The sequence below is a fragment of the Ostrinia nubilalis genome, chromosome 10, assembly GCF_963855985.1.
Source record: "Ostrinia nubilalis chromosome 10, ilOstNubi1.1, whole genome shotgun sequence".
NCBI classification, from domain to species: domain Eukaryota; kingdom Metazoa; phylum Arthropoda; class Insecta; order Lepidoptera; family Crambidae; genus Ostrinia; species Ostrinia nubilalis.
Genome location: NC_087097.1, coordinates 9,489,361 through 9,517,329, shown reverse-complemented (window position 1 = coordinate 9,517,329; position 27,969 = coordinate 9,489,361). Strand labels below are relative to the sequence as shown.

The 27,969-nt window shown below is 34.7% G+C and overlaps 3 protein-coding genes across 4 annotated transcripts; 2 read left to right on the top strand and 1 right to left on the bottom strand.

Moving 5' to 3' along the window:
* Positions 1 to 250: 250 nt before the first annotated feature.
* Positions 251 to 17,336, top strand: LOC135075140 (cytochrome P450 9e2-like). Its single transcript, XM_063969489.1, has 9 exons — positions 251 to 620; positions 1,718 to 1,869; positions 1,942 to 2,065; positions 2,161 to 2,279; positions 5,370 to 5,548; positions 5,683 to 5,756; positions 15,393 to 15,608; positions 16,572 to 16,823; positions 17,053 to 17,336. The coding sequence occupies exons 1-9, from the start codon at positions 365 to 367 to the stop codon at positions 17,214 to 17,216; spliced, it is 1,536 nt and encodes a 511-aa protein (XP_063825559.1). The 5' UTR covers positions 251 to 364; the 3' UTR covers positions 17,217 to 17,336.
* On the bottom strand, positions 17,335 to 20,196 carry LOC135075143 (tRNA (cytosine(72)-C(5))-methyltransferase NSUN6). 2 transcript variants are annotated; one of them, XM_063969495.1, is made up of 7 exons: positions 19,911 to 20,196; positions 19,623 to 19,818; positions 19,271 to 19,427; positions 18,976 to 19,183; positions 18,618 to 18,908; positions 18,326 to 18,507; positions 17,335 to 17,563 (listed from the first exon to the last, which is right to left on the bottom strand). In XM_063969495.1, the coding sequence occupies exons 1-7, from the start codon at positions 20,016 to 20,018 to the stop codon at positions 17,455 to 17,457; spliced, it is 1,251 nt and encodes a 416-aa protein (XP_063825565.1). In that variant the 5' UTR covers positions 20,019 to 20,196; the 3' UTR covers positions 17,335 to 17,454. The 2 variants fall into 2 exon arrangements, with proteins under 2 accessions (XP_063825565.1, XP_063825566.1); XM_063969496.1 differs by lacking the exon at positions 18,976 to 19,183 and having other exon boundaries at positions 18,618 to 18,918.
* Positions 20,197 to 20,935: 739 nt separating this feature from the next.
* LOC135075145 (ADP-ribosylation factor 1) lies at positions 20,936 to 26,793 on the top strand. The gene is made up of 5 exons (XM_063969498.1): positions 20,936 to 21,046; positions 21,440 to 21,607; positions 22,388 to 22,497; positions 24,861 to 24,986; positions 25,559 to 26,793. The coding sequence occupies exons 2-5, from the start codon at positions 21,460 to 21,462 to the stop codon at positions 25,721 to 25,723; spliced, it is 549 nt and encodes a 182-aa protein (XP_063825568.1). The 5' UTR covers positions 20,936 to 21,046; positions 21,440 to 21,459; the 3' UTR covers positions 25,724 to 26,793.
* The last annotated feature ends 1,176 nt before the right edge of the window (positions 26,794 to 27,969 follow it).

Here is a 27,969-nt window from a genome sequence, read left to right as displayed (position 1 = left end):
TATGGAAGTTTTATTTAGGTATAGTTTTTTTTCTTTCTTACTACGCTGCCAAAGTAATCTGTGTATAGATGACCCACGCTGAACTGTCCCACCAAACTCAATGACAGGGGGGCGCTACCATCGTTCAACTATATGGTTTCCAACATGGCAAAAATCTGAACCAGCGATCCGGTATTGACGGTGGCGCCCCACTGTCAATGTCATCGACAGGACAGTCCAGTATTTTGGAACTATACGCACTACGCTGCGACGCTGCGACGACATAAAAGAAAAAGTGAAGTTCTAGCAATAGTTCTAGATGATTTAAAAAAAAGTTAATACATTTTTAAACTTAAATATATTAAAGTGAAAAAAAAAATCTAAAATGGAATACTTCAGCGGGACGAAGAAATTACTTGATTTTATAATAGCCGATTGGAAATTGTTACTAATTCTTACATTGATAATCGTTATTTATTTCTACTACACCAGAACATTTGACTATTTTGAAAAAAAAGGTATTAAATATATGAAGCCCATAATATTTTTGGGTAGTCTGGGTCCAAGAATAACTGCAAAAAAATCTTTTCACTGTTATCAGTATGAGATTTACAATTATTTCAAAGGAAATCCATATGGGGGTAAGTACCTAAACATAAGATTAAGTAAAATATATACTATTAAAATAATTTAAGATTCTAGGGAGTTTGCTATTTATCTGAAATTGTTTTTAGGAAGAGTAGAACTAATTTACATATCATTGTAAGAATATTATATCCCATCAAAAACAATACTTGTCAGGAAATCTTTAACGTTTTACATAAATTATTGACTTGGCCATCGCACTAAATAATTTAATTTACACGTGTTTTCATGCGATGGCCAAGTCAATATATATATTGACATTTATGTTGATATTTATGTAAAACGTTAAAGATTTCCTGGCCTGGACTTGGTATTACATGGATCTCACAACTTTTTACCGTAGAACAACTGAGTTGCGAGACTTGGTTTTTTTGACAAGTATTGTTTTTGATGGGATTTCATTTCTTTTTGTATTTTGTAGACAGCAGTTATGTATCTAGAAAACTGGACCGAAATTGAAAAATTTTACTCGACTTGGCGGTTGCACTACCGTGCCCCCAAATATTTTAGTTTTTCCTTGATTCATACACCAAACACTACTTATATTCCAAATTTGAAGCTTCTAGGTCTGCTAGAAGTGCCTTAGAATTTTTATGATCGGTGAGTCAGTCAGTCAGTCAGTGAGTGACAAAATTAAGTAACTTTGACCCGTTATAATTCTTAAACTACTGGTTCAATTTGAATGAAATTTTAAATATACCGTGTCTTTACAATGCCTGCATAGCTAATGAAAATTCAGCCTTCTAGTTTTATCCACAACGAAGTTACAGGCGGTCGAAAATGGCCTGAATTGCTTCGAGAAAAGGATGGTACGGCCGTGCCGCTTTTTTGCTCGACTTGGTGGGGGCACTGCCGTGCCCCCAGATTTGATTATTGTGTTATTTTTATTTAAAAACTTCCTATGTACAGGAATTGATTCAATTTGGCTGGTTTTCCTACCTACTCTATTACAAATTTTCCTAAGTCTCGTGGCCCATAACGCCCCGTCTCTAACCAAACATTTACCTATTGTTAACAGCACACTGAAGATAAAGTAACAGACAACACAGTCGACGAACAATCAGTTGTATTATATCTATTATTTGTTCTACAGGTCTTTTTGAAGGCAGTCGACCAGTATTGTACATTCTAGATCCTGAACTCATCAAGGCAATCACAATTAGAGATTTTGATCATTTTGTCGATAGAAGTACCCTGAACTCGAATGAACCAAGATACTTGAAACAATCATTACTGAATTTGAAGGTATATTGTTAAACAAATGTTATTAAAAGTTACAGGGAGGATAATCTATAAAAATTATATATTTTTTTATAGGGTCCAGAATGGAAAGGAGTGAGAAGCACTTTGACTCCAACATTCAGTTCTTCACGATTGAGAAACATGCTCCCTTTAATTCAACATTGTTCTCAACAAATGGTTGAGTTTCTGAAACAATATGGTAAGTTTTCGAAATTAATTAATTTAGTTATTTATTTTAATGACTATTGAAGATTTTCAAGTAGGTCAATATAACAAGCATTTGTGTTCTTTTAGATAACAAAGATGTTGAAATGAAAGATACTATGGGACACTTCACACTAGAAGTGATAGGAGCTTGCGCGTTTGGGATTAGGTGTGATGCGTTGACCGACGAGAATGCGCATTTTGTCAAAGTATGTCTGCCTTCCTATTTATAATTATGTAAATAGAAAAAAGCTCAAATAGATACAACTTTTAATTGTCTGATATAAAGTTGTGAACAATAAGTATGATAAAAGTCTTGGCCCTTGAATGTGATTTTGGTAAAAACAATAAAAAGTCCTTAAGGCTTGGTATTTCTGCTAAAGTAGGTATTTCGCGCTGTCAAAATCTGCGCGCGCAATACTTCGCCGAAGACAGCGCGCCAAAGAGCTCTCGCGGCTACACAGTATAGAAATACGCAGTTGGTTAGGTTAGGTTGACTTCCTTCCGTTCAAGCGTCACACTCACAGCACTTTCTAATACAAATCATATCCAAGTGATACAAATTAAAACAACTTTCAAAATTTTTGGGATTATATTTTAGAATCGAATAAATATAGAATATAACTGCCAAAGTAACCACGGTTCAAAGAGGCGTGGCGACACCCGACCTTCCGGAAGTTCCGCGCCGGCTAAAAGAATTTCAAGATTACGTCACCCGACCTATCGGTAGATCCTCGGGAGCTTGAGCGATTGGAAAAACATTTTATGATCAGTTACTCGTAGTAGCGATTATTTAGAGCTTGGATAATAAATTATAGTTGTTGCAATTCACAAAGCTTTGCATGTGGTTAATTACATTAATCAGTACACGCATCAATTTTGTTCAGTCTTTTTGTTTATTAATAAATAAAAATATCATACTAAAATTGCATACATATTTGTTTGTATTGGTCTGGGTGTTTTCTTTCCATAATTTATGTATAACGTATGTACGGGGCTCTGTATCGAAAATCACTATGAGCAATAAGCATCACACACGGTTACCTGGAGTGCATTACCGCAGCAAAAAGCTTGCCATCTTAAATGAACGGTATAATATCGAGGTTTCGTCAGTACAGTTGCGAACAAAGGTGTTTGTGTAGTGTAGTTGAGTTGAGAGGTCAGATTATTGAAATAATAAAACGAACATTTTATTTTTTAAATACATTTTAAAAATAATTTACATTACAGATAACAATGAGAGGATGACATTGCAAGGTGGTGCCAGTCCAGTCTTAAATCCGTTGATATATGCTGCATCTGCCATGTTTTTGGCTAAAAGATTCTTCTATCTTGCAGTTTAGACTTTTATTACAGACCTCAGACAGTATTTTTGGAAAACTTTTACGCATGGTGGAGGAAGGGACGCTCTAGAGACTCAAGTCTAGAAGGAGTCACATGAACTCCAAGTTTTAAATCCGTTGACATCTGCTGCATCTGCCATCTTTTTGGCTAGAAGATTCTTCTATCTTGCAGCTTAGACCTTTAGCTACAGACCTTAGACAGTATTTTTGAAACATTCTTACGCATGGTGGAGGAAGGGACGCTCTAGAGACTCAAGTATACAAGGAGTCATAATGAACTCCAGTTTTAAATCCGTTGACATCTGCTGCATCTGCCATCTTTTTGGTTAGAAGATTCTTCCATCTTGCAGCGTAGACCTTTAGCTACAGACCTTAGACAGTATTTTTGTGAAAATTCTTACGCATGGTGGAGGAAGGGACGCTCTAGACACTCAAGTCTACAAGGAGTCACATCAACTCCAGTTTTAAATCCGTTGACATCTGCTGCATCTGCCATCTTTTTGGCTAGAAGATTCTTCTATCTTGCAGCTTAGACCTTTAGCTACAGACCTTAGACAGTATTTTTGAAACATTCTTACGCATGGTGGAGGAAGGGACGCTCTAGAGACTCAAGTATACAAGGAGTCATAATGAACTCCAGTTTTAAATCCGTTGACATCTGCCGCATCTGCCATCTTTTTGGTTAGAAGATTCTTCCATCTTGCAGCGTAGACCTTTAGCTACAGACCTTAGACAGTATTTTTGTGAAAATTCTTACGCATGGTGGAGGAAGGGACGCTCTAGACACTCAAGTCTACAAGGAGTCACATCAACTCCAGTTTTAAATCCGTTGACATCTGCTGCATCTGCCATCTTTTTGGCTAGAAGATTCTTCTATCTTGCAGCTTAGACCTTTAGCTACAGACCTTAGACAGTATTTTTGTGAAAATTCTTACGCATGGTGGAGGAAGGGACGCTCTAGAGACTCAAGTCTAAAAGGAGTCATATGAACTCCAGTTTTAAATCCGTTGACATCTGCTGCATCTGCCATCTTTTTGGCTAGAAGATTCTTCTATCTTACAGCTTAGACCTTTAGCTACAGACCTTAGACAGTATTTTTTATTATTTATTTGTGTCAGTGTGCTCTTCTAAAGAGTGTAAGACGATTGTATGTAGGTACTATTAAAATGTAATTTTATCTCATTGGTTTTGTCTCATATTTGAGGAATGTACTATGTATCATGAGTAGAGTCTTCGTTTAAAAGGATGCAAACGATTTAAATTTCAATAGGTAGACAAAATTGATAATTTTTAATTATCAAAAATTTAAGCTTTCTCCAGTAACACTGATATTATTATACTGTGACTCATCAAAGTCATCATTGTCAAAAATATTGACAAATCGCGAACTGTCACGGCCAAAGAACTGACACGCGTCCGTCCTCCGTAAGCGCCACCGCGCGACTGATTGAGATTGTCCAAGCCGTCATGGACGATTTTTTCCACATTTTTTAACATAGTAACTAAATAAGACGCAATATAAAAATTTCATCCGTTAAAAGCCCTCAAGTTATTTCTGAACTTTAGTTTAGTATAAGATTTAGAATCTCAAATCGCTTATTTTAAAAATAAAACCATAAATAGAAAACGAATAGAGGTAACTTTGGGAATTTATTCTATCGAGTCAACTTCATCAAATCGTGTTTCCATCCGTTAATAGCCCTAGAAAATATCCTCAACTATGCCCAATAAAAATCTTAGCCTTTAATTTTACTGTTTAGTACCTCAAAAATGAAAAATGAAAACCTCATTTTCGCCATTTTCTCTGCTACCCGGCCTTAATATTTTTTTTATTGTCATGCCTCTTGCCGGTGTAAACGAAAAAAAAAACTGAAAATATCAACCTGTATGTATGAGAATCTAATACAGGTGGGGATTTTTCCATCGCTTCATATTTTTATGAAATTTTATTTTCAGGTAGCAGAAAAGTTTAATTACATGCCGAGATTGAAGCGATTGTGCATCTTTTTCTTTCTAGTATTCATGCCAAAGATGTTGCGATTTTTTAATATATCATTCTTCTACCCCAAGAGCATAGAAGAACTACTAAGAATATTGAAAGTCGCTAAATCAGAAAGGAAGCTATCAGGCACCAAGTAAGATTTTTTTTTATAAAATATTTTATAACATTTTATTGGCGTTCCAATATTTTTTTTTTATAATAATAAGTATGTAGGGCACAAATAGACTAGTAGTGTGACTTAATATAATATTAAATATTTTGTTCCAGAAAAAATGATTTCCTTCAATTAGTTATTGATGCCGCCGAAAAAGAAAAATCTGACCCTGAGCGCCCAAACAAATGTAAGTGGTGGAAAGGACATCATCCACGTCTCATACATTTTTGGTCCAAAATCAAAAGTGCCGGCCAACAAAAAATAGTGCTGTATATTGACAGAATACGTCTGCCTTAGTATTTGTTACTATGGCCACAGAATAATAATAAGTACTACGTACAGAAGTTTTAATTCGCGAAGGTATTTAAAAAAATGTATGCTCAATGTCATTAACAATATGGTGTAATTTAGCCTGTCTCAAGAGTCAAGCACCATTTTGTTGACAAACGTCAGTGATCGGCACTGCGCCGAAGCTATAGGGCTGACTTCGGTAAAATGATGTGACGTGAGGTGCTAAACTGCGGAAAATGGCGGAGGAAATACATGATTTAGCATGAATTATCATGAATAATATTAACTACTTATTTACCTCTCAGTGTCTTAAGGCAACTTAAAAAAGTACATTCAGTGTTTTTATTATTATTTAGGCAGTTAAATACCTACTGCACAGTATTTAGTACACCATTTTCTTTATTTTCTTCCATCATACACAAGTATACGCGTGCGTGAGTCAATGTTCGCTCGTATGTAAGGCCTTGTCAAATAGTATCCTGTAGGTGGGCCATCGTGCGTGTTTTGTTTTCGATGTAAACTCGCGGAGATGAACAGGCCTGCTATGGCACCAAAGCTGTAGCACCACTGTGCGTCGAGTATTTAAGATCTAAAAGTCATCGACGATTCATACATTTTTTGTTCAAAATCAAAAGTGCCGGCCAACAAAAAAAAGTGCTGTATATTGACAGAATACGTCTGCCTTAGCATTTCTTACTATGGCACCAAAGCTGTAGCACCACTGTGCGTCGAGTATTTGAGATCTAAAAGTCATCGACGATTCATACATTTTTTGTTCAAAATCAAAAGTGCCGGCCAACAAAAAAAAAGTGCTGTATATTGACAGAATACGTCTGCCTTAGCATTTGTTACTTTGACACCAAAGCTGTAGCACCACTGTGCGTCGTAGTATTTGAGATCAAAGTCATCCACGTTTCATATTTTTGGTGCATTATCAAAAAGTGCTGGCGAAAAAAAATGTGCTGTTTTCTGAGAGAACACATACGACAACTTCGCTCTCGGTACTAAAGAAATAAACAGACAGTGACCGACACACGCGGGTGGAGCGCGAGACCAGCGGTGAAGGGTTGAGGGAGGGAATCTCCTCGTTCTGTCATGTAACACTGTTGAAGCCGAGACCATTAAAGTGTGTCTCCTGTTAGGGCACTGGCCACACGGCCTTCAAGTGCGCCGCTGGGCATTGACCGCAGTGGACTCTGTTTCCGCTGCGGTGAAGAGGGCCATAAGGCCAAAGTGTGTGACACTGAGGCCCGAAGTGCGCACTATGGATCGAAATTGAGATTTATGGACATAGCGATTTTTTTCACAATTTCTATTTGAAAAAATTACCTATCGATAGGTTACGTTATTCTGATGAATAAATGCTGCACAAGTTTTTCTCTAAGACCAATAGTTTGGCTGGAAAAAAATATTTTCTATTTTCGTTGTATGGAATAAAACATAAAGTGGTCGATTTCTACTAAGCCTTGACAGATCTTGCTTTGAAACTACTTGAGCCTTATTCTATGGCTTGTTGACTATAATCCTACACTATCAGCGCGCTCCCAAAGTTGCCCGTTCACAAGTTATGAGGTTCTGAAAAATTAAAAAAAAGTAAGTAAAAGTGACTTTTTTTTGGAATATCTTTAAAGATTTAACGAAAATATAAAGATTATATACGTTAGTAATGTAAATTAACCTTAAATTACTGATAAAAACACATTTTAATAAAATTAATAGTAATAAAACAAGCGATTTTTTTTCACAATTTCTGTTTAAAAAAAATACCTGTCGATAAGGTATGTTATTCTGATGAATAAATATCATTAAACGTTTTTCTCTCAAACCAATAGTTTGGCTGGAAAAAATATTTTCCATTTTTGTTGTATGGAATGAAACATAAAGTGGTCGATTTCGACTAAGCCTTGACAGATTTTGCTTTGAAACTACTTGAGCCTTGTTTTATGACTTGTTGACTATAATCCTACACTATCAGCACGCGCCCAAATTTGCCCGTTCAGAAGTTGTGAGGTTCCAAAAATTAAAAAAAAGTAAGCAAAAGTATCTTTTTTTGGGTATATCTTTAAAGATTCAACTAAAACATTGAAATTCTATACTTTAGTAACGTAATTAACCTTTCTCTTGTCGTCTTGTCTAAAGAAAAGTCAGTTGTGAACGGGCAACTTTGGGCGCGCGTTGATAGTGTAGAATTATAGTCAACAAGCCATAGAACAAGGCTCAAGTAGTTTCAAAGCGAGATCTGTCAAGGCTTAGTAGAAATCGACCACTTTATGTTTCATTCCATACAACGAAAATGGAAAATATTTTTTTCCAAACTATTGGTTTTAGAGAAAAACTTGTGCAGCATTTATTCATCAGAATAACGTAACCTATCGATAGGTATTTTTTTCAAATAGAAATTGTGACAAAAATCGCTATGTCCATAAATCTCAATTTCGATCCATAGTGGTGCGTGCCGAGCCCGTCCGTTTTGGAGGGAGTTGCCTTGTTGAAGGCGACCATGTAAGTGAGGCTACGGCCAAAGCGTGGGGGTACGCACGTAAAAAAGGGGTGTTGTGGTGATGTCTCAGAAAGAGGCCGCAGAGCGAGAGCGTGAGGATGATCCAGACGCGCCCTCGCTCCGGCGACGGCGGAGGGATCAGAGGAGGCGACAATATATGATCGCCTCCAGTTTCCTCTCCTCGGTGATGGCCAGCGGGCCGGGGGCGCCCCCACCTGATTGCACAGGTCACCACCACCGTCGGACGGGAACAGCTGAGTGCTCCCAGCTGCTCCTGTCGCCCCCCCCGTCCTGGGAGGCTTGTAGGGCCGGGAGAGGCTGTGGTAGAGAAGGCTTTGTCCGGAACCTCACAGTTTCCTGCCACTTAGGGCGAGCGACGGGGTACCGGGGTCTTTTTGGTGGGTATGCCTCTGTCCTTCTGACCCTGTCCCCGCAGGGTAGGTATGCGATTCAACGCATTTTTACCAGTAAAAAAGGGGTGTTGTGGTGCGGTGCGGCAGTGTGCCCATTGTATGACGATAGGGTAAGGCTATTGGTCTAATTCCTAGAAGTGATAAGCCGCGTCTAGTTTTAACATTCCTTTTTATTGTTTGTAGGTACTCATGGTGCATTTTTTTGGGTATGCAGTGTATGTGAACGACAATAAGTACATCGTGTTAACTAGAACATATTAAAAACGCCATGTTTCGGCAAGATACTTCATTTGTTTTAGTAAATAGTTTAATCGTAAATGTTAAAAAGACAAACTTTTAGAACTCAAATACTACGATGCACAGTGGTGCTACAGCTTTGGTGTCACAGTAACAAATGCTAAGGCGGACGTGTTCTATCAGAATACAGCACTTTTATTTTTTGGCCGGCACTTTTGATTTTGGACCAAAAAGGATGATGTCCTTTTTGAAAATTAAAATTATGAAGCGTTGCGATAATCTTTCCGGCCATATCGCCCGATAAAAGAAATAATCTTTCTTGCAGTAGTGTAATTAGTTTCGCTCACTGAATTATTTCGGTAAAACATGTCAGAGAAAAAAATGATAATAGCAAACAGGCATACGAGCTTAGGGGAGCTTAGTAATTTGTTAATATGACACGGAAAAACCGCATCATTTCGTAGCTCATAAACAAAAAAAATTAAGACTTAGGACTTTGGTCCTTACTTAAATAAGTTCTGCTAGTATAGGTGTACCAGAATCTCATGGCAAACAAAAATATTGGAAAAGTGTGTTTTTCATATGGCAATTGTCTATGGTTTAATTGTCACCTGTCAAAGAAAATTATGAAATCTGTCAGTCGCTGCAAAAATTTTGTAATCTCTTCTTGACTATTTGTTATTTTTGTGAAAAAGTCGAAAAAGCTCAAGTAAGTCATATTGTTTTCAATGTGAATTGTAAAATAAGGCATAATTCAAAGTCAATCTTTGATTCTAAACGCGCCGTCGAGTTGACAGTGAGTTGGACTGAAATGTTTGATACATTTAGCTTATTACCCAACTGCGTCAGAAGGAGGGTTATGTTTTTTATTCTTAAATAATAGCTGCTTTATCGATGTTTTCAGGTATATCTCACAAATTGGTGCAGAGGAATGGTCAAAATGTTATGATCATGTAAAGAAAATTGAAAAAGATTTAATCAAGCAAGATTGAATAATGGAGAAGTTTCCAATTTTTTTCTTTTAAATAAACTTGAAATAAATATAAGTAAAACTAATAATAATTGTGAAAGAATCATGAAAATATCTCTACAAATAAATAAGTTACAGGGCCCTAAAGTTGCGCATAACTATTCACGCCGTTTTGATCGGTGTATTCACGCACAACAGTCATTCGGGGTACAAACAGTAAATCACCCCTGATCCAGTGCTGTTGACAGATCCATATTTTTTTAAATCTATTTCTATTTTTTTAAGTCACTCAAGATTCTTTATTAGTAAAATTTTGTAACCTTTTTTTTAAATATCCCAGACCTGGCCATTTATACAAAAAGAACGGCACCGCCTGTTTCAATTCCACGCTAAAATAAGTATGTAGGTAATTTAAATAATTAATTTCCCAGACATTTCTAGATCGATTTAAAAAAAAAAAAACTTCACCGTCTTTTTAGTTTTGGTATAATAATATATTTTAATCCCATTCAGAGAAATATAGTTTTTTTTAACATCAGGAAACTTCTCCATTGAAATGGAGAACCAACAATTTATTTACAACACCTCTTTATCTTGATCATTCTATTGAAGAACAAGAAATGCAAGTGGAGTTCTTAGAATCGTTTTCTAGTTCTGAATGAAGTGATAAGTTAAAAGTATGGTGCATAATAAAATTAGTTACTTTAAATAATATACGATTTATTTATAACAACATTCTTCATACTCATACCTACCTAAAATGTATATTCGTACTTCATGTTCATTAATATTAAAGTCATAAAAGTAAAAAAAATAAATAGTATCAATATCGTTTATTCCAATTTCCCCAGTATTGCTCTCAACAAAGTTTATTTTCCCTATTTGCCATGAGATTCTGGTACACCTATAATGCATGTTCATGCTGACGCTTGTTTGAGAAATAAACAGAGATTGTGATTCTGTGAACTATCATCAACTAAAGTTAAATAAAATGATTAGACTTTGGAATTTGATCTTTACTGAATAAATAAGTTCTAATAATGCCTGTTCATGCAGACGTTTGTTTGTAAAATAAACAGAGTAAGACGGGTTTTTTGGCAGAACAAAAAAAAAAATTCAATTGATTATTGAGGTCAATCAGCGTCCTTTTTATTTGTAACGTGATTCAGCATAAAAAATAGAAAATGAACTTTTGGACTTTGATCCTGAATCACTTGGGGAAATAAGTTATGGTTAATTCATGTTCGTCATGATGGTGGTTTAGAAATAAACAGAATATTTTGAACTTTGATTATAAATAAACTCGTTGAAATTAGAAGGAAATAAATTTAAAATGGTTTTAAAATTATCTTAGAAGTCATGATGTTAACAGACAAGCTAATAATAGCTGGCTAAATTTGTTTCGGTACTTAAGTACTTTTTACTTGATCATTATTTTTATTGATACTATGCGTAAATATCCAGAATTATTAAAGTTAATGACACGAATTATTAGGATTATTATGAATCATGGATACAAAACAGAGAACGGACTTTTGGACTTTGATCGCTATGAGGAAATAAACAAAACATGTTTTGGTAATTCATGATGATGGTTTGTGTAAACGAAATACGTAGACGCGTGAATTTAGACTCGAAACCGGTTTAACAGGTAAAATTGCTGTAGCTGTAGCTAAAGTTAGAACACTAAGTAATTAACATGTTTGGTGATATACAGGATGTCCCAAAAAGTAGGTATTGGTAATTAAGTAAGCATTGAAAGTGTAAAATATTTTTTTTTCACTTCAAATACTTTGAATAAAATTTTATTATACCTTTTCATCTGGTGAGATGAAGGTCTTCTTTAATTTGTGGATAAACAAATGTTTTGTTCAGTTGTTGTCTCTACAAGTGTTCTACGTAATGAAACTTTATGATTTCCAATATTCAATATTCACTCTAAGAAAGTCAAAAACATGTAAAGAAATGTCCGATTTACTACTTCAGTGGAGTGATTACAGGAAATTAAGGCCTATTAAGTAGGTACAATGTTTTTTTGTACTAACAATAAAGTTCAGATAACTGCGCATTGCACAGTATGTTATGACATCGGACATTCTCATTTATTTGATGAACCATATAGAGCTCAGTTATACAAACATGATAGTAAAACTCCCGTTTGAAAATTCCAAGTAGTTTTCGCGGTATAAAAATTCAAAGTTACCTATTTTTTCACTTCAAAATTATGCAAAAATATTCTCACTCGTTAACTAATAACATTTATTTCAGAATTGTTATAATACTTCATAGAGCTCTTAAAACTACACGTAATAAGCGTATTAAGTGCTTCGTAAACGCATTCAGTTAATTAGGAAAAATGATTTTAGTGATTTTTGTTTTTATTTTTTTTCTCAATTATACCTTAATATATGCAAACATTTTTAATTGCAAGATATAGTTTGATATTTAATCTAATTGTACAAAGAAAATCAGCTTTAAATTCCGTGATATATTTGAGGAAAATCAAATTGAAAATATGCGCCATATAGAATTGTAAATTTCCCATCACTTTTTAATAGCAATATTTCTTTTGGATGTTTAAATATCATCAGCTCGATTGTACCAAATTATTGTACTGACATTCGATTTATATAGGTTTCAAATCGATGAGAAAATTATTAAAGGTAGGATAAATTCGACTTCCTAGATTTGTTTACATACTTTTTTAGTTAGTTACTTACATACAACTTAAGTTAATAGAGTGTTAAAAAAGAAAAAAGACTCGACTTGAGAACCTCCTCCTTTTTTTGAAGTCGGTTAAAAACAATGTGAATGTGACTTTTTAGAACCTTCAACACTATGCACATAACAGGCGGGATTTGAAACTTTTTAGACATGAATTATTCCTTCCAAAATTGTCGACCCTAGACTCGTAAAAATTTTATTAAGACGTTTTATGTTTTTTTCTCAAATATATCACGGAGTTTAAAGCTGATTTTATTAATACAATTAGATTAAATATCAGACTATATCTTGCAATTAAAAATGTTTGCATATATTAAGGTACTAGCTTTCCGCCCGCGGCTTCGCCCGCGTGGAATTTTGTCTGTCACAGAAAAACTTTATCGCGCGCGTCCCTGTTTCAAAAACCGGGATAAAAACTATCCTATGTTCTTTCCCGGGACTCAAACTATCTCTATGCCAAATTTCATCAAAATCGGTTGCGAGGTTTAAGCGGGAAAGCGTAACAGACAGACAGACAGACAGACAGACAGAGTTACTTTCGCATTTATAATATTAGTTGGGATTAGTTGGGATAATTGAGAAAAAAAATAAAAACAAAAATCACTAAAATCATTTTTCCTAATTAACTGAATGCGTTTACGAAGCACTTAATACGCTTATTACGTGTAGTTTTAAGAGCTCTATGAAGTATTATAACAATTCTGAATTATAGTTATTAGTTAACGAGTGAGAATATTTTTGCATAATTTTGAAGTAAAAAAATAGGTAACTTTGAATTTTTATACCGCGAAAACTACGTGGAATTTTCAAACGGGAGTTTTACTATCATGTTTGTATAACTGAGCTCTATACGTTTCATCAAATCAATGAGAATGTCCGTTTATACAGTCCCATAACACACTGTGCATTGCTTAGAACCTATAGAAGTTCTTTTTTAATTTCAAATTTTGAAAATTTTATAATGTTTTGCTAAAAATAGGTTTTTTAAGTTTCTAGCAAAAGTTCTGTATCTTGCATCAATGACAGGAAGGTGAATTTTTTTACATAAAATATGTATTTTTTTACATAAACCTGCAATTTATAGAGATTCTAAAAAAAAGATGAGATGTCAACCCGAAAAAAAAGTTTAACGCACACTATGTCATAACTTTTCTTAAAAATTAAAAAAATAACGATAACTCCTAAACTATGAAAAACTAGCTTTTGCCCGCGGCTTCACCCGCGTGAAATTTAGTTTGTCACAGATCGTCATAAATTTATTATAGCCTATATGTTATATTATGAGCTATAAACAATAATACTGTAAAGTTTCATCAAAATCCGTTCAGTAGTTTTTGCGTGAAAGAGTAACAAACATCCAGACATCCAAACTTTCGCATTTATAATAATATTAGTAGGATTGCGGAACATACATATATATACAATACATATATACAATAAAGAATTTGAATTTGAATTTACATAGGGGTGATGCTCTACCTCTGGGCTTCGGCTTGACTTTACTTTTTGGGATACCCTGTATTTTGTTTTCATGAAAATTTTATCCTGGCATGACATCATCTTGAGTCATTAATTTATCATTTAACGATGACATGGGTTTTTCTGTGAAAGTAGGCAAGTGTATGTTAGGTAGGTATTTTACTACCTGAACAATGCAGGAAGTTTTGAATTTGATAGATCGCCCGGAGTCCTGCCAGCAGGACTTAAAGTACTTCCGGTAGGACGCAAAATTAAAAGATCACAGTTTCGTAAGTATACATTGTACAAATTTCAAATTTACACGAAAAAATAGAGTGTTTCTCTCTCTTTCACCCAATAGTGCCCAAGATCGAAAAACGCGACTAACCGTTAGTCGGAGCCCGATGGCGCACGAGTATACACGGGGGCAGCGCGTTCGCGCTCGCGCGACACATTTTGACGCGCCGGGCGTGGAGTCGGCAACATTTTGGCGATAATATTATAATGAATGTGAAGTATTCCAGCCTAATCAAACATTTATAATTTATTTCTTGTTTTTGTTTTTAATTTGTAGTGTATTTGTAAGTGATAGGTGTAATTTCTAATACAAAGTGACGTACCAAAGTAATTAATTTAAAGTTCCTTATTATAGTTCCTATTAGTTAAGTTGAAAGAAGATAAACAAGTTTATAATATATTAAGAAAAGTAAAATACTGGTTAAACAAAATGATTCTACGACATGACTTTTTATTTAATAAACACTAACCAAGTGTTTACTACTTCTGGTGAGGACGAGTTCAAATTTGAAGGTCACCGTACTGCTGGAAGGACCAGCAAGCAAACACGTACAAATTGCGTACTGCGGGCAGGACTTGCGATAATCTTCTGGCAGGACGTTTAGAACAAAAGACCAGTCCTTCCAGAAGAGCTTCCAGCAGGACAAAGCACCGGGCGATCTATCATTAAGTAAAGCACATAACTTTCACATAGTTAATTTAGATTTAGTCCAATGAAAATGACAATGACAATTAGTCAGCCTTTAATCGCGTCACCAGGCATCGGTCTAAGAATGATATTTTTAAACTCGGGCTACAAATTAAACCCCACCCCCATAGGACAAATCCGGGGAAACCCGGGCGAATGGTAACCCTACTCATAGCGGAAGTTAAAAAGTTCTTTTAACTTTTGTCAGCTACGAGTATAGTATTTAAATGAGACGATTATTACAGATTTGGACGATGATACTATTGACGCGCAGTCGTTACTTTTCCTCATCGCGGGTTACGAAACATCCAGCACTCTTTTGTCTTTCGCTCTCCACGTGCTCGCCACCAAACCTGAGCTGCAAACCAAATTGAGGGAACACATAGAAGAAATGACCGACGGCAAAGAGATGAGCTACGAACTTCTCAGTCAGCTGGATTACCTTGAAGGCTTTTTGCTGGGTGAGTTATAATGATACCTACACTTTATTGACCGCGAAAATTATAGTCAAAACAATGACATAGTCTATAGCTCCCAGTTTAAATTCGTGGCAGACAATAATAAAACCTAGTTATTTCAAACCACTGATTTCCATCAAGCAGATAGGCTGCCTATAATTTAGATTTGAATGTCGGTAACAATATTCGTTGAACCAGGTGCTGAAGTTAAGATAAACGACTTAGGAATAACATGGTAATGTTTCTGTGAAATGCATGACTTATTTTGCTGTGCATTGGACATTAAAACCACGAAATAGTTATAATTTTGCATTTATCTGGTAGATATGTATCTAAGATGATTTATAAGTTTTCCAGTCAAAACAACAGGTGTAAAACGATTTGATATCAGATAAACTATAGTTAGTTTATGTTATCTGTGATATTAGTAAATATATGTGGTGTAAAATGCAATGTTTATCATCCTACTATCTAAAGTAAAGACCTTATCAATAAAACTCATGAGTCCTCGTTGTAACTAAGGTATAAAGTCCTAGACATAGTCAAAATGTGTGTCATCGGTAATTAGGTATGACGTGAATGACGGTGCAGTTTCACAGAAGATTACTTCTAATGATCGACCACAGAAAAATTGCGCACACTCACAATTATTAACCTATCCTATTAATATTACTAAGTAGGTAAGTTGTATAGTAAGCCTAATAGTACTCACACTCACTCCAAATCCAAAGATATAAGTACATTTTAGACATAATATTTTTTAGAAACTTTAAACGTGCTCGAGTTTTCTGATCGAGACACTGATAAACGAATTGATACGAAACCCATAGATAGATTATAATTGCAGTTAAGACGACGGCTTACGTATTAGTACTAATAGGAAGCTATTTTTCAACAAATATTGCTGTCGACTGTACTTATTTGAATCTAAACAAATATAAAATAAGGTATGATTTCAATTTCCAGAAACCCTACGAAGATATCCACCAGTAGGTCGAGTGGAAAGAGTTTGCACAAAAAATTATACTTTACCCGGTACATCAGTGCAAGTGCAGACAGGAGAAATTGTGGCACTACCGATTTACGGCATTCATATGGACCCCGACTACTACCCAGACCCGGAGGAGATTCGACCTGAGCGATTTATGGGCGAAGAGAAGAAGAATAGACCATCTCATTTGTTTTTGGCATTTGGAGTCGGACCACGAAATTGCATCGGTTAGTAGTGATATTTACTATACACATCATGCCTATTGATCGCCCAACGAAAGTTGAGGCTCACACTGAAGGAAATAAACCTAAACAAATCTTTACTTCTGTTGATCGCTTCAACTCTCGTTGCACGATCCTACACAATACACCCCACCCGTTTTTGTCTATGGACAGTGTATTTTTTTTTTCAAATAACTAGTAGGTATACAAAAATAAATATTATTATTTATTTCAGGTCTAAGGTTTGCGATGTTCTCCGCAAAGATGGCGATGGTTGCACTTATGAAGAATTTCAAATTTTCAGTTTGCGATAAAACTGAGGACCCTATTCATTTTGATAAGAGAAGTATGCTGTTGAAAACTGGAAAAGGATTGTGGGTCCGACTTGAAAAAATATAATTATCTTTTTGGTTGCATAAATGCAAATAGAATAAGAATAGTATTATGTTTGAACTAAATGCAAAAGCAAAGTAAACAAACCAGAAATACTTCATAATTACAAAGAACAATAACGATGTATTTCAAATAGTTTTATTATCAAATTTTTATAAAGAATATTTAAATAAAATTTTATGAATGATAAATAGAAAAATAAACTTATTAGTTAATATCTATAGTACAATAAAGAGTACAATATTCAGTGAGATTTAGTAAACTTTGCTATAAAAAAACCAATGGAATCTCGATATATTGGTTCTGCTAATCTTAAGTTATCAACTTCTGGGCCAAATCTTTGCACCATTACTCTGAAACAATTAATGATCAATGTAGACCAATGTAATCGACTTTTTAGTGGAACAGCGGGCATTCCCGCAAATGTCTATAAAAGCTAGTTAATGCAACTTGATTAATTTTACCCCGTGCGTGCATGTACGTGCTCTCAATACAGGTTTTTTTACAAACTTAAACAGAGGATTTTCCCAAAAAACTGTTAAATTTAAATTGGTTCTAATGTAGGTATATTTATTATATTATACGACAAAACATGTTTGCGTTTCCACATGTACACACCTTTCTTTAAAAGTAATAAATGACATTATTTATGGTATGGTGATGGTTTTTAATAGCAGTAATATAAGTAGTATACTTTTTAGTGAAGTCAATTATTTATAACAAAATAATGTAAAATAATTGCCGTTAAATTTTAAATAAGTAATATGTAATACTTGTGATAGAAAAATAAGTAATTCAGTGATGTGATAGCTAAACAAACTGTGATTTAACCGCCATAAATAGTGTAAGAACATTTCAAAAAGACAATATTTTTTCATTATAATATATAATATACAGTAACTATGAACAACTTGATAGGTCATAACCATAGTATTAACCTTGCTCACATCCTTATTTATCAGCACTTAGCTTGGATTATTAAATTGTACTGGCTATCAGAATAGTTCAAGGCCAGTAGCCAAAAAGACTTAGTATGTACATCACTTGCCACATTATAATATTTTTCATTAATTGAATAAATGTTTATGCAAAATTTAAAGTTTTTTTTCTCTCACCTTTGATCATCATTTAGGCCACTGCCGGACAAACCGGGCCCACCTAGGAGGGGCTCAGCTGGAACTAGACGTAGACATGGAAAATTCTCTAAAGTCCACTGTACTAAGCCCTCATTTTCATCTATGGTAACAGTACAAGTACTGTACACCAATGTTCCACCTTCTTTCAGTACGTCAACAGCCTGAAAATATTGAATTTGTCATTAGTGCCAATACATTATGTCTCAGAATAAGTTGAGAAATTAAGATTTTCTCAACTCTCATTCTGATTTAGTCTGGCTTTGTTACTTACTGCTTTCATTAATTTTCGTTGAACAACCTTGTATGATTCCAGCATTTTTGGTGTCATTTTATTATTTAACTGAGGTCTCTGGCCTAGTCCACTACAGGGAGCATCTAGGAGGACTTTGTCAAAACTATTTGGTGGAAATGGAGGGCCACTATCTATATTTTTACTGTCATTTGAGCAGCATTTTGTTGAATCAAATGCATAAGCAGTGACACATGTTACTCCTTGTTTTATACAGTTTTCTTTTAACTTTTCGACTTTCTGTCTTGTTTTATCCATTGCTATGATAAATGCCTGTAAAAGACTATAATTAAAAAATAAAAATAAACGTAAATAATAATAGTAAATGCTTTTAACTTACTTGGTCATTGGACATTTCTGCCAAGTGGGTTGTTTTATTACCAGGTGCAGCACACATGTCTAGGATGAGCTCATGAGGCAAAGCATTCACAACCCACCCACACACAATAGAGGGTAGATTTTGCAATAATAAGACTCCAGGAGGACATATTGTTTCATTGACTACAGGTAGCCTTGACGCTGGAAGAAGTGTCTCTATAGCTATGCCACTGAAAAAGGCAAGTATAACAATCAATTAATTAAATGAAGTATATTGAAAAATAACTCCTTACAATAATGACATTAATCGTTATTACCTTGGCTGTACTCCATTATCAAATAAGTCACGCCGTAACATTTTCAACACTCCAGTGCCTACAAAGAGTTTTCTACCCTGAAATGTGACTTTGAGGCCTCGTTTACATTGACCATCTATATCTCCGTAAATGTCAACCATTTCATCCAGCTGACAATCTGGAAACATAGACCAAATATTTAACAAATTATTGTAGATTTATTTTAAAAACTTGGTATGTACTTGAGGAAGGTGCAAGTCCTTAGTATTTGAAAATAATGATTTTATGGGAGTTACAAAGTTCTAACTAGTTTGTATAGACTCTTCTTAGAATGGGTATTCTGTTTTAAATTAGGTATAATAAATATTCATACTTGTTGGCATGCCCACCACCCCAGGAGCAAACACGTGTGCCCCTCTCAATACAGCCGCTGCGCATAATGCATCCACAATAACCTCTTTTCGTCCTTTATCAACTTTCACGTCAACCGGCCATTGCTCCACCACCAAGCAATCCGGTTTTAAGAAATAATAATTGGGCAAAGAGGTTGTGTTTAGCTCAGGAGCTTTCTGAAAGTAACATGGGCTCTAAAAATTCGCTCATTCAAAACAAATATTAAACATCAATGAAATTACGAAATCAATTGAACATATTTACTTACAGTACTGAGGTAAGTTTCTAGGGTATTACAATCAAATTTTTTCAGTTTATTTACTCTGAACGTAGTATACTGCGGAGGAAGCGAAAGCCACTCTTTTATATCTTCCATGTTTTCTACTTTAAAATTATGTCGCTAAATTAACTGCATACAAAAGTTACATACAAGAAGTATAATTATTTGTGTACATTTGCATTTCTTTGTTATTTTAATTAAAAGTAATTCAGGGTTTTAGAAAAAAATATTTTAAAACCACACACGAAAAGATGAAAACAACATTGACAATGACATTTTTGTCATTCATCTGTCAACTGTCATTCAACAGCTGATTGAAGGCAAAGAGTATAAAATATTAACTGGCCAAAGATTTTACAAACACTATCGATAATAACAATTCACCCCCTTATTCACCCTCCATATAAAATATTGGTTTACGCCGGATTGGCTCAATCCCAATCCAAATCCGTCCATCAACTGTCTCAAATTCCAATCTGTTTTCAACGTAAAAAACCTTCATTTATTATTCGATGATCACTCATTCTATAAAATGCAATTATAGAAGATAATTAGATTATGTCTCGACAACTTTTTAGTTATTTACAGGGCACAACAACAGAGCCCCGATTACGGTAACTTTTATTAACGTCTACAATCCAGACGCGTTTCTGATTCTGCGATACGATTGGTCAAAACAGCTGACGTACGCTGTTGAACGACCAATCGTATCGTAGAATCGAGAAGCGTGTCTGGATTGTAGACGTTAAAAGTTACCGTAATCGGGGCTCTGGGCATTTTTACTTCAGATTCCTAGTTTATTTATTTTTCGTCGATACTTTTATAATATCTATGGCTATCATTGGAGGCGATTACATTTTTTATTAATTTTATTAAAACAATTAAATTTAATATAAAATTAATTATATTTTAACACATTATCTTTTATTACCTGATTTATCTCATAAAATGATTTAATTTAAATAACTTATAAATTATTTATCACTGGCCATTTTTCTCCCAATACGTGGCATAAGCACGAACAACTTCCACGTTCGCCGCCATTTTGACATCCAGCGAATTGTAAAGAATTCAGTGGAGTGTAGCGTTTTTTCTTGATAAAATAGTTATTTGTTCTTGAAAATGTAAGTATATTTACATCAAATTAGTGTATGTTTTACATTTAAAACTAAAAAAACTTATCTAATTGCACAATAATTGCATATTATTTGAATTACGAGTGAGGGTGGTAACCGCAGCCACGACCAACAGCAGTGTCGAATAGCTTTGTAATAAATCTCTATTTGAGGCCACATACATTCGTTTTAAACGTTAAAACTAGCTACAAAATAGGTTAGGTTGGTGTGTTCTAAATGATCAAATGTCTTTTGTTGCCTACGTACCGACTTGCACAGTGGGAACATCTACGTATTGCCAGCGAAGACATGCCATGTCATTATCATTGATTGAACTAACGTGCCTTCTGACGGATGAGTCAGACTGAATATCCTAATTATGTACATATTTATGTGTTTCAGATCATCCTTAAAGCTACAAAATGGGGAATATGTTTGCAAATTTATTTAAAGGCCTATTTGGCAAAAAGGAAATGAGAATATTGATGGTTGGTTTGGATGCAGCTGGTAAAACCACAATTCTATACAAACTTAAATTAGGTGAAATTGTAACAACAATTCCCACTATTGGTGAGTACAGTATTTATTGATACTTTATTTGAAATATCTCCTTAAATGTGTCACTACAAAAACCAGGCAACAGTGTTTTAGATTTGAAACTTGCTGGTGTGGAAATTTACCACCAACTACATAATTAGTTAAGTTTTGCATGGTATTGTTGCCTAATATGTATGTCACTGTTGATTATGATCAATATTTGTGAAAGCACACATTGTAAAACCTTTGCTCTCAGTGATCAATTACTTGCACAATCCTCAAGGTAATAAGATTGTGCATTCAATCAAGTCAGGCATTAGATTTTTGGCCTATAGATCAATCTTCAAGAGATATTACTTACTCAATGCTTGGTTATTTTAAAACTATAGTAGCTAATTTTATGTTTGCACTATCACTTATACTTTTTAAATGAACAAACAGACATGTAATTTACTTGTCATAAATAACATAACTTGCTTCCAAGTTCCATCCAAGCATCGTTTCTGGTTTATTCCTAACATCTTCCTAACTGGCTGGGATATAAAGATGACATATTGGATAAAGCCTTTTAAAATTTATTTTTATGTAGACTCATTTTTATTATCTCCTGTGAAACCGTATTTACTGTGAATGATTATCTACAAAAGTGATGTCATAGATAAAATTTACATTCAAAGTGATTTTTCTCTGTTCTGTTCAATACTCAATTTATGCAAAACCATGGATGTTACAAACTAAACGAGACCACTGTTATGGACCTTGTTGGGCACAAATTAGGAATGAATGTACTTATTAATGTGTTGTGAATTTCAGGGTTCAACGTGGAAACTGTAGAATACAAAAACATCAGTTTCACTGTGTGGGACGTCGGTGGCCAAGACAAAATCAGACCACTGTGGAGGCATTACTTCCAGAATACACAGGTCTGTATGAGTCAATTTAATCCAGTGTTTTTCAACCTTTTTCATGACGCGACCCCCCTAGTATGAAAAAAATTTTTGCAACCCCCCGACCGCTCGTTTTTTTTTTCATGCTTTTTACAAAAATGTTGTAGGGACCGAATTCTTCAATCTGTACAACATTTATGCATTTGCATAATTAGATTTCGGATAAATCTAGCTTTACAACTTCTATGATTTTTTACTGAGGTAGTTTTTACGAGCTCTCGCGACCCCCCAGGGGGTCGCGACCCACAGGTTGAAAAACACATATTAAATTTTAATCAATATTATTTAATATACTAATATGTAATACTTCCCCTCCATAAAATATTAAGCAGTGAATACATGCAGAATAAGGTGTTCAAACACCCAAAATAAATCACAAATTGTTGGTATCCATCAATAAATAAAATAAAAATTAAACATCTTACTTACACCATTTAAAAAATCTTCATAATAAATTTAATTAAGAGCCCTTGGTTTTTTATATGCCCTTGATAAATGTGTATTTTTTTAATATCTAGTAAAATTATAATAGTGTTAACCTGATTACTGATGATAAATTCAATTTACCATAACATTAATTTATTATTTCGTACTGTAAGTACATAGTACTACTCCTTTATCTTTGAAACAGTAAAATTTTTGATAAAATTACATTTCATGATAATGTGTGCAATATACTGTAGTAAAATCTCTCAACATGAAGTTTTATATTCCATTTAGTATTATAAATCCATTTACTGTGGTTTTATTTAAAAGACTGACAGCAAGAACATAAATTCCCAAATAATACAAAAAGTGAAATGGCATATTTTAGTCAGATTTATTACAGTAGAATCCCGATTATCCGGATCAATTAAAACCACCCCTGGTTTTAATTGATCCTGATAATCGAAAATCCGGATAATCGATTTCAAAGTAAAATCAAACAATAACTAACTTTTTACAATGAACTAAGACGACGTCCGTACCGTGTTGGCGACGCCTTCCATTTTTATGAGTCCAGGCCTTAAATCAGTAATTAGAAACTGTGAAGAATAGAGTCCGGATTATCGGATATCCGGATAATCGAAGTCCGGATAATCGAGATTCTACTGTACTAGGAAGGGATCTCTTCCAGGCAACACAGGAAGAGGACAGTTGTTTGCATTATAAAGAGGTTTCCTTAATCAAGATAGCTTTATTTACTTAATGGTTATTTATACTTTCACTGGGTGCTGGGTCAAATATTCATAATTATTATGTTAAATTAAATTCACTTCGTTTTTTTCTCTAGGAATTGATTATGGAATGTGTACTTGGCTGAACTAATTTCTTATTACATAACTCATTACTATAATAATCTTCTGTATTTACATAGCATTTGAATAAATTAAAGATACTCAACAATATGAGTAGGGATAAAAGGGGTAAGGTGAATTCGGTACTTTGTCAACACACAATCATTTAACATGCATTCATATTTTATTTATTTTTTCTTTAAATATTTGATGATTTGTAAGCACTATTTAATACTCCATTTAAATAAAGAAAGTTTGATGTCGAGTTTGACTACATATTTTGTAAGTTATGATTTCAATTTCTGCCTACTTAATTGACTATTTTATTGATTTCAAGGCTACTAAAAATCTAATTAAGTATACTGCAAATTGGAAACCAATTAGATTTTCAGAGCTAATATTGTAGTTTTGTTTGAAAAAGTATGCTCGAAATATTGGTTAAAGCTGTTAATTATCCAATAGGCTAGATCAGTGGTTCCCGAAAGGTGGTCCGCCGAACCCTGGGGTTCCGTGGAAAGGCCGCAAGGGTTCCGTAAAAAATATTATCCCACGTTTCGTGACCGACGCTGTTCGCGCGCACCGACTTGTTTACAAATAATTGCATAAAAACTTTATTGTTTTTCATTTAAATTTCCATTTATCAAAGTAGGGTTCCGCTAGGAAAAGTATAATCATTTAGGGTTCCTTGGCAAAAAAAAATTGGGAAACCCTGGGCTAGATGACATATTTGTCCGTCAGACAGATAATTAGAAAATATTAGACTCGTATTTTTTATTTTCTTTCATAATTAAATAATAACAGTGCTACATAGAGTTAAAATGGCGCGTTACGTCACGCTTATGTATTGATCTAGATGTGATTTTTTACTTAGAAGTGACGTCACGCGACATTTCAACTCAATTTAATACTGAAATTATTCAATTATGAAAAAAATGAAAAAATGCGTGTCCAATATTATTATTTGTCTGACTGACTAAATATAATTTTGATTTCATCATCCCAATTCCTAGGATAACATTTTTCATATTCCTGCTTTGATAATGAAATAACTGTTGTTTCCAGGGTCTCATTTTCGTAGTAGACAGTAATGACCGAGAGCGTATCGGCGAGGCGCGCGAGGAGCTTATGCGGATGTTAAGTGAAGACGAGCTACGAGATGCTGTACTTTTGATTTTTGCAAACAAACAGGTCAATTTTCTACTGATACTTTGTTTAAATTACATTATTATGATTTAGTTTCAAGATAACTGCTAGCATGTACCGTAAAACGGTGCGTGGGTCGTCCACCCTCGAGGTGTGGACCGACGAACTCATAAAGGTAGCAGGAAGGCGCTGGATGCAGGCCGCTACCTACCGGGCGATGTGGAAATCATTCAGGGAGGCCTATGTTCAAGAGTGGATATCCTGTGGCTGATATAATGATAATGATGATGATCAGATTACACATTTTTGTTGCAAAATGGCCCACAGTGTATCGTTTGACATGCTTTTCAAAAAGTGTAGCGCTTGATTAAGTGGGTTCCTTCGGCGGTATTGAAGCGGTGCGGGTGTTACATCGTAATATCATCGAAGATGTGTTTCAAACATATGCCATGACAGCTCTGTTACGTCATAACCTCGGTAATAATCATAACCTTATCACACCCCTTTAATATCGCTGGGACCAACTTATTTTATGCGTTATGCTTTTGTATGTTTATTTTTTCATCAATCTGATTTAGATTTGATAGTGTGAGTATTGATTGATCGTTTGTCACTAGGATCTGCCAAACGCGATGAACGCAGCGGAGATAACGGACAAGCTGGGCCTGCACTCGCTGCGCAACCGCAACTGGTACATCCAGGCGACGTGCGCCACGTCGGGCGACGGGCTCTACGAGGGGCTCGACTGGCTCTCCAACCAACTCAAGAACGCCAACCGCTAACCGCATGTGCGCTAACATCTCACAGACAAATCTGATTACGGAAAGAGACTATGGTTTAAGATATGTTAACTTTATTTGCTATAAAATACAATGTATTATGTGCGAAATCATAAATGTATTACTGATGCGTCACCCGGCGACCGAGCCTTTACCGCAGCCGGCGGCCGCGTCGGCCGGTAGTGATGTGCTGTAGGGTCCATGCTTCGGATGCGCTGATCGTTCGATCCCCGATGACGTTGAACAAAATATAGTGTGTAAATTTAATGCAAAATTACAATTTTGTTTATAATTATCAGTAAAAGAAGGAAACGGTGTACACAATATTGAGTGAACGCGCATTGTGATGTGGATAGGTATGTAGCTGACACGTGATAAAGTGAATCACAGCATAACATGTTTTATATGTATACTATAATGTGGAATAAGTTGTCGTAATAAAGTATTTAAAGTTAATTCTCTTCTTGTGATTTAATTTGATGTAGTGGTATGCCTGTAGTGACCTGGGGCGGAGTGCGGGGACCTATTCACATCGCTCTGTGGGACTCGACGTAACATTCTGACTGTCACCGATTTTGTGCATATTCCACTAATACTTTGAACGACTTATTGTATGATGATAGTTTATTTTTTATGGAAGTTAACTAGGTAGAATAAGCTGTTATGTATTTTACATTCAGGAAACAGTTCTTAGACGGTCCCGTTCAGCGAAACGGCTCGTTGTGATGAACCTGCATTTACAGTCGACTTCTCACGGCGATCCGAGATTAACTTGTAATTTAGGTATAAATATGTATTAGATAAACATGGTGTCATTTTGAGAAGTGTTTCCGCCTAATGGGAAACAGTGCTCAGAACTTCAGCGGTACTTTGCTCTTACACAATTAATTATAACTTAGCATTTTTATAATAATTTAGAAGAAATTGTTAAAACACATTTCAAGGATACAGTTGATGTGGCTAGTGTGGTGGATAGTTTTTTTAATTTTTATTGAAATCGAAAATTATAAATGCGAAATGTGACATTCCGGTTTGTCTTAATGCTGTATTATGGAATAAAATATCCTCACCGATGTTTGATTTTTGCTTTGAAATTAAATCCTTATTTATTTAATCTAAAAAAATTGGTTTTATATTCACTATTCATCTCCTAACACAAAATTATACAAATTAACTTTAGTAAACCTAAAAAGACAAAATCATGCATGCGTTGCTCACAACTTTTAGCAGCATTGTTTTGAAGAACTATCAAGAATAGACCCCGGATAATATTAATTATGGATAGGAACACAAGTGAGATTAAAGCTTGTAACAATTAACCACCTCACCTAGGTACCTAGTGACTTTTTCGAAAACTAATTAAAATATTTTATTTATTACTAGCTTTCCGCCCGCGGCTTCGCCCGTGTGGAATTTTGTCTGTCACAGAAAAACAATATCGCGCGTTTATTTGCTCACCGTTTAGACCTACCCTGGACTACGACAAACATTTTAAAACCAAAATCAGCACAATCGGCCCAGCCGTTCTCGAGTTTTAATCAGACTAACTGAGGAGTGTCTATTCAAAAGGGGATATTTACATTTTTATTATTTATTAAACTGAGTATGCAGTCTTGTTCTTAGTGCTGAATACTCACTTTCGTCACTTGAATCTTAATCAAAACGGGATATTCTCCCAAGTAAATCAGCTTCAAATATGAGTGTTCATTTCAGAACAGGATATTTACACTTACAAAATTAAAAAAATAATAGTTTTTTTTCATTTCATAACAAGAGAGGATATTTACAATACAAATATTTACACTATACCAATTAGCCGTTTCAAAACGGGATATTTACTTTTACATAGTGTTTTATTTCCTTTAACTTTATGCTTTAGGATTTATTTTTAGACATTTTACTCTGTAGAACGGAACGCAAAATTAACGTAAAACGGAATCTATGTTGAGTGATTGTCTGACATCTGATATTGGACAAATCAGTATTTGAATGTCTAATAATTAAAAAAATATAATTCTGTTTAGTAGCGTCTTTAATTTTGGTCATTATTATTATTTAAAAAAAAGAATAATCTGTGTTTTATCAGGCCTGTTCATCTCCGCGAGTTTACATCGAAAACAAAACACACACGATGGCCCACCTACAGGATACTATTCGACAAGGCCTCACATACGAGCGAACTTTGACTTACGCACGCGTATTCTTGTGTATGACGGAAGAAAATAAAGAAAATGGTACTAAATACTGTG

Bases quoted from the DNA above. Each gene is read 5' to 3' on its own strand.
- LOC135075145 (XM_063969498.1), top strand. From the start codon at position 21,460: ATGGGGAATATGTTTGCAAATTTATTTAAAGGCCTATTTGGCAAAAAG. The intron at 22,498-24,860 runs GTCTGTATGAGT...TGTTGTTTCCAG, and splicing joins ATTACTTCCAGAATACACAG to GGTCTCATTTTCGTAGTAGA. The intron at 24,987-25,558 runs GTCAATTTTCTA...GTTTGTCACTAG, and splicing joins TGATTTTTGCAAACAAACAG to GATCTGCCAAACGCGATGAA.
- LOC135075140 (XM_063969489.1), top strand. From the start codon at position 365: ATGGAATACTTCAGCGGGACGAAGAAATTACTTGATTTTATAATAGCC. The intron at 1,870-1,941 runs GTATATTGTTAA...ATTTTTTTATAG, and splicing joins AATCATTACTGAATTTGAAG to GGTCCAGAATGGAAAGGAGT. The intron at 5,549-5,682 runs GTAAGATTTTTT...ATTTTGTTCCAG, and splicing joins AGGAAGCTATCAGGCACCAA to AAAAAATGATTTCCTTCAAT.
- LOC135075143 (XM_063969495.1), bottom strand. From the start codon at position 20,018: ATGGAAGATATAAAAGAGTGGCTTTCGCTTCCTCCGCAGTATACTACG. The intron at 19,819-19,910 runs GTAAGTAAATAT...TGTTACTTTCAG, and splicing joins TAGAAACTTACCTCAGTACT to AAAGCTCCTGAGCTAAACAC. The intron at 19,428-19,622 runs GTATGAATATTT...CTATGTTTCCAG, and splicing joins GGTGGTGGGCATGCCAACAA to ATTGTCAGCTGGATGAAATG.